At 47.6% G+C, this 8,190-nt stretch overlaps 1 protein-coding gene across 1 annotated transcript in view; it reads left to right on the plus strand.

Moving 5' to 3' along the window:
- LOC104498099 (alpha-2-macroglobulin-like protein 1) overlaps window positions 1-8,190 on the plus strand; it is a 24,002-nt gene that overhangs the window by 2,900 nt on the left and 12,912 nt on the right. The window contains 12 exon segments of the mRNA XM_010141436.1: window positions 379-396; window positions 901-1,060; window positions 1,660-1,744; window positions 2,518-2,632; window positions 2,790-2,904; window positions 3,318-3,427; window positions 3,911-4,078; window positions 4,402-4,632; window positions 5,032-5,095; window positions 5,870-6,015; window positions 6,995-7,144; window positions 7,533-7,649. Of these exon segments, the coding sequence (XP_010139738.1) occupies window positions 379-396; window positions 901-1,060; window positions 1,660-1,744; window positions 2,518-2,632; window positions 2,790-2,904; window positions 3,318-3,427; window positions 3,911-4,078; window positions 4,402-4,632; window positions 5,032-5,095; window positions 5,870-6,015; window positions 6,995-7,144; window positions 7,533-7,649 (1,479 nt within the window).

Raw genomic sequence — 8,190 nt, forward strand, 5'->3', positions numbered from 1 at the left:
AGGATGTTGAACTAGATGACCTCCAGAGGTTCCTTCCAAACTCTGTGATCCTATACTCCTGTAACCCCCTTAAGACTGTAGGTGAGCCAGATTTAGGTCTGTTTGGGCAGTGGTTATTCCTGATGGAGAACTGCCAGGAAGTCATTAGCAAGTGCGGGATGATATCCAGATTGGCTTTTCCTTTCCCTTTCTCCAGACTTTACTGTAATGGACCCAGCCGGTCCCTTTTGGAGAAGTTTCTTTTATATTGTTGTCAGCGCTCTGAATTTCCAAGTCAGTAGTTGCACACCCTTCAGAGCAGGCTCTGCGTCTTAAGTATGTTGTGTATGTTGCTGACATGTGTTTCTGCCTTCTAATGTTTTTGCCTTTCCTCCCCAGATTTCCCTGTTTCTCCAGGTGAGTGATGTTGAAACCTAGTGTTACAGAAATGTTAATGGCAGCCATTTCACTGAGCTGTCCATATTCAGTTCCTGATAGATTTTACAGACCTGTGAGTGGAACAGTAGAACTTCAGGATTTCTTAAACTAAGATACTCCCTATGGTTTCTCTTTTACGAACGTGAGGTTATGCTCCCAGTTACTTCAGTAGAAATCTGAGTTGTTCTACACTTGCAAGAGTATAACCAGATCAGCTTAGACCTTCACAAAAAAGAGTGTAGAACTTAGAACTGTGAAGGATCATTCCTTGAGATTAGAGAGGAAAAGGAGACTCAGATGCTGGGAGCAGAATCTGAGCATTATATTGCCCTCAAAATTTCTTAACTAACATATATACCAAAAATAATCCCTTAGCTATAGAACCTGGTAGTCTGCAGCACTGAAATCCTGACGCTTGATTTGTATGTAGTGTGGATCAGTGAGATGGTGGGACAACTGTTTCTTCCTCTCTTGTGGGTGTAGGACCCTAAGAACAACCGGATAGAGCAGTGGCTGAATGTGATCCCCCAAGATGGCATTGCAGATCTGTCTTTCCAGCTAAGTGATGAGCCTCTGCTTGGGACGTACGTCATCAACGTAACCAGTGCAAAAGCATACGGCAGCTTCTCCGTGGAAGAGTATGGTATGAGCATGTTGGGATTATGTCTTGAGTTGCCCAGAGTATCTTGCACTCTTGATCCGGGAAGCTGGGTGTTTGTTCCATGAAAACCATCCTGGGAGCAAGTGGGAAAAGTAATAGCATCCGTCAAAGAAGAGAGTCTCAGTAGAGAGGCCAGTTTGGGACCTTGGGGTCAGTGTACGGTATGAATGTTGTGCATGGCCCCAGACCTTTGACACAGCCGATTCCTGCAGACTTCTGCATTAGACAAAACAAGGTCATTTAGGATGGGCTTTTCCAGAGAGGATGAAGTCCAGTGCCATCCCGCTCCTCTTTCATCCCCCTATTAACTGTGTTGGGACTGTAGCCTTCTCTCAGTGCAAACGGCTGTCAGAAGTGCAGTGATGTGGACACATCTGGGTTTTGATTTGGGGAAGAGCAATCAGCTAGGGACTACACACAAATCTATCAAAGAAACAACGGAAATCTTCCCTTTCCCCTTCTGACCACCCTCCTTCTCCATTTCCTGGCTCTTATTCCACCATAGTCTATCTTCATGTTGATTCTCTGGAAATGATGTACCTGGCCAGGGTTTCCTACAGTTCTCTGTTTTTCCCTTCCAGAGCTGCCAAAATTTGAAGTGATCTTTGAGGCACCAAATCGGGTTTATGCACTAGATAAAACCTTCCCGCTCCAGATATGTGGCAGGTGAGGATTCTGCTTGGAGGTATGGCTCTGTGTTAATTTCTGGCCTGATGAGCACAAGATAGGTAGGTAATGATGAGTGGCTCAGGGGACATTTGTGGCAATTTTTTGCACCGTGATGTAAAACAAAAAATTCCTGTACCTATGCTTCTGGTACTTTAATCCCTCTTTTCTAAAAACACTCCACAAGTCTCTACACACAAAACCGGGGCAAACAACCTCCCCTTTGACAAGCAGCCATTTGTGGGCCCAATACGTGGTGTTCATCTCCCTGCAGAACAAACTCATGGGAAACTAAAGGAAGCTTTTCCAAGTTATGCTCTAGAGGAACTGAGAGAGCGCCATAAAGGAATTGCCCCAGCTGCAGTCCAAGGACACACTAGGATTAACAGCTTCATGTAAAGGCACTTTCTTAATCACCCGTGCGCCTGCTCATAAGATGATGCATGCCTTCAGCGTGTCCTGGGGTTATTGAAGGTGATGTTGATGTGAAGGGTAGAGCTCTGTGCTGAGTCAGCACCTACAACACTCTGGTTTCCCAGAATAGATTAGTTTGGCACTAATTATATCACCAAGCCCTTGATCTCCCATCACTGCCGTGCCCTAGCCTGGCCCGCTTACTGGACCTGGGCTCCTGGGCCTGCTGTGTGCCTTCCGCTCTTGTGCTCTGTATTGCAAATATCTCTGAAGAAGTGGTCTCTGGGGTGGTGCAAAGCAAGCCCTGTCTTCTCTCACTCTGTGTGACTGTCTCTTCCTTTCCCTGCTCCCCCAAACAGATACGCCTATGGGAAGGGTGTCCAAGGGATGGTTCATGTGAGCCTTTGTCAGAAGATAGCCCCGTTCCTGCCCAGGGCTTCGAAACCTGATCTCTGTCAGGAATTCAACAACCAGGTGAGATTCTTAGCAGGACCTGGCACATCCTGGACTGCTATGTCAAAAGGCAAGCTCCCTGGGGGCAGGGATTGTGCGCTGCTGTTTCTGCCCTGTTTGGGTGATTTCCAGTGTAAGTCCCTTGCTTGGACCTTGTTTTCTCCCTCTATTCTTTCAGACAGATGAGACGGGTTGCTTCTTCACAAATGTGAGTCTGTCCTCCTTCAGTCGAGACTTTCGGTACTATCAGGACAGCATAGTTGCAGAGGCCTTGCTGGTGGAAAACGGCACAGGTAACTCTGGAAACATCTCTGGTCTCTGGGAAGAGATGTGAAGATGCACTAATCTTACCAAGTACACTGGAGTCTTTCAGGCTAGCAAGGGCTCTGGACTTCCTGAGCCCGTTGGGGCCTGCTATCTAACCTCACAGATGCAGACAGAGCCACCAGTTCCTGAGAGCGTGACACACTCACTCTGAGTGCCTGTGGTCTCAGGTAGTGAAGACTAGGGACCTCCCTAAGGCCTAGAAGTATGCAGGAGGAAGACTAGATACACCATGGGCAGATCATCCCCCTGGTATGAAATGTGTGTGCAGCTGAAACGTGCATCAGTATTACCAGTGGGGTCCCTCTGCGGGGAAATCGCTGAGGGGTGCTTGGCTTCTTTGCTTCCTCCCTTACGTTCCTGTCTTGCTGCTTTTGTTCAGAGATACACGTCAATGCTTCCCACAAATTACTTATCTCCAAGATCGGCGGGATGGTCTTGTTTGATGATTTGAATTCTTACTACCACACTGGAGAGATGTACCGGGGGAAGGTAATTCCCAGTTACAGTCCTTTGGAGGGGATAGCGTGAACAATGGCTTCAACAGCAGCTGTTACCTAATGTCTTTTCTGACCTCACCTCCATCCAGAGGCTTGGAAGGGCATGAATGACTCCCAAAGACAAAACTCTTGAGTTGTCAGAAGTGAATGTAACACCCAAGGCTGCCGTTTGCCAGATACGCCTCGAGTAGAAGCAGCTGTGGGGATCCATATGTGGGGTGCAAACCCAAACATCTGGAATTTCAGCAGCTGGGAGGCCTTCTGCTGTGAAGGGGTAGAGGGCATCGGGGTGAATGAACATGGCAGTTGCAAGTGATAATAGGAGGTGACCAACAGCAGTGTTGATAATATTGTTATTGACTGAAAGGGAGACCTTGCTGTCTTTGGAAATACTGCTCCTGACTTGGAGAAGCAGGAGATTCTGTCTGCTGATTAGACTTTTCTGTGCAACTCTTGCTCTCCGTGATGTTCTCAGATTAAAGTCATGAACTACCAAGGCAAGGCACTGAAGCACAAAAAAGTCCTCCTCGTGGTAAACGGTGGTAAGCAGCGATTTAAGCAGAAGTACATCACTGGTGACTCTGGCACAGCTTTATTTAGCCTGAACACAACTACTTGGAACAGCACCTCAGCCTCCCTGGAGGTAAGTGAGGAAGGGTCTGTCTTGTTGGCAGGGGTACGCATGTGTATCAGAGCTGTTTGCTGACCCACAGACATCTCCCTTGTTCCTTCTTGAATGACAGTAATTCAAACCTGAGACAGCTCAGCATGTTCTGGATCTTGGCTCCCTCTGAGACCTTATTCTCTGGATCCCAGTAGCTTTCCTCACGTACTGTCCACACAGAGACCTGTGCTATAGTGTTGCTCAGACCCTATCTAAGCTTCTTACCAAGCCACATCTAGGGCAATTTGCAGTTGACTTGCTTAACTAAGGAAATTAACTGTGGGGTCTTTTTGTCTCACCAGGCAAGTGTCCTGCATCAGGATTTGGACAGAGAGCCTGGGACGGTTGATTCGAGTTACCAACGAGCCTCTCATTTCATACGTCCATTCTACAGCACCAGCAGGAGTTTTCTGTCTATTGTCCGTGTGCCAGAAACAATGCCCTGTGGTGAAAAGCAGACTATCCAGGTGGACTTCAGAATTTACCAGGAGGACCTGGAGCATGGGCCCAAGCGTGTCATTTTCTCCTACTTTGTGAGTTTCTGGTGAAGTGCTAGTGGCTCAAGGCACAAGATCAACACCTCCTACAGATTCAAGCCTGATATTTGATAGACCTGGCTCAGCCCAGGACAGGTAGCTCATCCAGCCATCATGGGGCTGGATCCTTGTTTCGATCCTGGGGCTGTATTAATAGCAAGAAAGGCAGCACCTTTCTTGTGGACTCTGCACAGGTGCAGGGCAGGTATTGCCCTCACCTGTCCTCCCTCAAGTCTCTTAATCCCCTGAGCTCTGTCTGCTACCTGAAAGCGAGTAAAGCTCATATCCCTCCCCCTAGTCCCATTTAATCTCCAATTTCAGGGTTACTTTGATCTGCATAGTGATCTCAAAGACTGTGTGACTGGCATTCCCTCCCTTTTCTGCATTCTTCCCTAGGTCACAGCGAGAAGAGGGATAGTCCATGCAGGTCAGAAGACTATCTGGGTTGGGCTGCCAAGAAGTAAGTGCACTTCCCTGTTTCATGTCTAGCAAGAGCTCAGTGGTCTGTGGCATCCCATCTTATTTGGACACGTGGCAGAAGCCTCCTTACAATTCAGAGCTGGCTCACCACTTTTCTGATGCATCAGAGCAACGTGCCTTTACAGCTTTCATGTTTCCTTTACCCTCCTTGCTAAGAGAACAATATCCAGCATTTCCCAGCCCACAGGCTCATCCTCTGTTGTCTTCGTTTTCAGTGTCTCCTTTTGCTGCTCCTGCAAGCAGCATGAAACTATAGCCTTACCCTCTATCAAAACTCTCCTTTAATTTGCAATCGCGTCTCCAAATAATCTGAGCAGTTAGAATGCCACAGCATATAATTTTGATGGTTGTTGACTCGCTGCTGTCTACTTCTCCAGCTGTTTTGTTCCTTTTTTTTAAAACAACCTGAATTATAGGTGCTCTGGGACAAAGGTGATGGTGGAATAGGAGATGTATAGTGATGAGAGGCTTTGAAAGACATCTGAGACTCTTACTCTTTGTGGAGCTAATTTGGACTCCAAAGAGCTGTTTCATCTGCCTGTGGCAATGAACAGAACCAGGAGGGTTTTTTTACTGGTCTCGAATAACAGATCCAGAGATGTGCTGATTGTTTCAGTGGTCTCCAGAAATCTCCTTGGGCCTGCAAGGCTTGAGGAAAGGAATTGTACAGGCACATGCAGAATGGCAAAAGCTCATCGGAATCTATTTTCACACCCGAATCTACTTTCTTTTCTTCCCTTTCTCCTCCATCTAGTGCTGAAAGGCGTCTTCTCCATCCCTCTTACCTTCAGCTCAATCTATGCTCCAGCTCCAAGACTTGTTGTTTATGTTATCTTCCCTAATGGAAAAATCATCGCCGATTCTGCCATCTTCAGTGTCTCCATGTGTTTCAGAAATAAGGTAGGATTTGCATCTGAGGCCATGGCTAAAAAAATGTATGAGAGGAAATCGGTCTGTCTGCTGAAATGAGAGATTGAGGAATGCATCATAGGTGTAGCTGTGTGGGGTGCTGTCGTGTGAACTGCGGTACTTGAATGATGAAGAGTGCGGTGATGTATGGAGCAAGTACGTGCTGAGCATTGTGGGGGCTGCTGCAGTGTTTGGGAGGGGCAGAGAATGGCTGTGTCTATCTCCAGAGCTTTGCATGGCAACTGCAAACCCGGTAGAATCACAGCTCAGCACAGGTTATTAGTGTGTTTCCTGGAAGACCTCAAAGCTGCTCCACTGCTGCAGCAGACACTTGGACTTGTTCGTATGTGGGATTGGGAAGACAGCTGAAAGGCTGATGGAAGAAGTGGCTTTTACTGGCTGTCCAGAAAGGGTTGAGCACTTGTAGTGGACGTAACATCTATGGGAATCTGCTTTTTTGGCCATGTCTTGCGCTCCAGAGGTGAACTTCTGAGGACTGGCATTACCCCAGCTCCACAGCCACTTATCTGCTACAGACAGTCAGATTAAAGCAAGAACAGGAATTGCTTCAGGAAGCTGAGGCCACCCCCACAAAGACCCTGGAGATAAGGACTAGGCTAATTTTTGATCTGAGGCTCCGAAGGGAGCAAGAGGAGAGCTGTGTGAGGTGTATGATCATGGCTGGCTGGTTTGCTGGGTAAAGAGAGTGCTGTGTTCTGATACAGGAACATCTCCTGATGAGCTGCGCACTAATGTTTCCTCCTCTGCCACCTTTCGATGTGATTTTTTTTTTTTTTTTTTTTTAATACCTTCTTGGGGTCCTCGGGAGATTCCTCAGGTTTCCTTCCTTTCCAAGGCAAGTCCTTGGATGCTCTCTTCATGTGGGCACCTCCCTTCCCTGCTCGGGAAGTGGGAGGCTGGCCGGCAGCTGAAACATCACTCAGGTATTGCTTGCGTTCTCCCCATCCAGGTGGAGCTGGGCTTCTCAACAAATGAGACTCTTCCTGATTCAGAGGTTGGTCTCCACCTCGTGGCGGCTCCTGGGTCCACGTGTGCCATCTGGGCTGTGGACTGGAGTGTCCATTTGCTGAAGCCAGGAAGAGAGCTCAGCAGCTCCTTGGTGAGTAAGCCTGCGTCCTTTCCCGTGTACTGACTTGAAGAGAGAGGGAGGGCGACGAGACAGTCCATTGCATCTGTGCAGAACCTGTCTCCCAGAGAGATCAGCAGCGTTCTCAGTGTGGCACCAGTAAGGATTAGGGGGCATGGGTTAAGAAAGAGTTTGAACATCACTCAGTGCACCAGTGGTAAATCAGCTTCTGGTGTTCTGTCTCCAGTTCAGTGGGTTGTGCTGGCTCTGTCAGAGGAGAGCCGTGGAAGAGTGACAGTGAGCCTGGGCTGTCTGGCCAGTGCTCACGCACAGTGGCCAGGGGCAATTCAAACAGGCCTTGGATGTGACAAGAAGGGAGTGACAGGTTTTATTTGCGTTGTTTTCTTTTTTTCTTTCTCAGATCTATGGGCTGTTCCCATCTGTTTATAGCTCCAGGTATCCTCGCCAAGTGTCTGAAGATGATCGTTCCTGCAGATTCCTGAATTCTGATGAGCCTGATGTGTTTACAGCATTCAGGGTAAAAATGGTTGATTTGATGGGTCGGGGTAATTCATGAACCGAGGGAAGTGTGGCCCCCTGACTTCACCAATATTCTAGGGGTGCTGTTACAGACAGCACAGGTAACAGGCCCAGTTTAGGTCCGTGTAACTCATTTGTTATTTGAATAAGTGACTTGAAATGTTGACCAAGAAGAACCTGTTGTGTGGTTACTGCACTTTGGTTGTGTGATTAAGGATGCCGAGGATAATTGGATTTTACAGAGTTTGTTTAATCTCCGTAGCATGAGCAAGTGCACTCTGCAGACTGAGAAGGCATAGTACCTAAATGACCATGTGTTTGAAAAAGAATGAATTTGGCTGACTCAGGCCAGATGAATTAGCTCAGAGGACCTTGTTTGCCCATTGATGAGGATCTAAATAATTCCCTCTTAAAATGAAGCAGGAGAATACTTTGCCAAGACAGGACAGCCAAGTCCACATCCTGCATGAGGGGACAAGAAGGCACAGGGTAGAGGGCAGTGAGGAAGACAAGCTTCTTGTGCATCAGTTCTTTCTTTT

The sequence above is a fragment of the Buceros rhinoceros genome, unplaced genomic scaffold (genome assembly GCF_000710305.1).
Source record: "Buceros rhinoceros silvestris isolate BGI_N320 unplaced genomic scaffold, ASM71030v1 scaffold4618, whole genome shotgun sequence".
In the NCBI taxonomy this organism is placed as follows: domain Eukaryota; kingdom Metazoa; phylum Chordata; class Aves; order Bucerotiformes; family Bucerotidae; genus Buceros; species Buceros rhinoceros.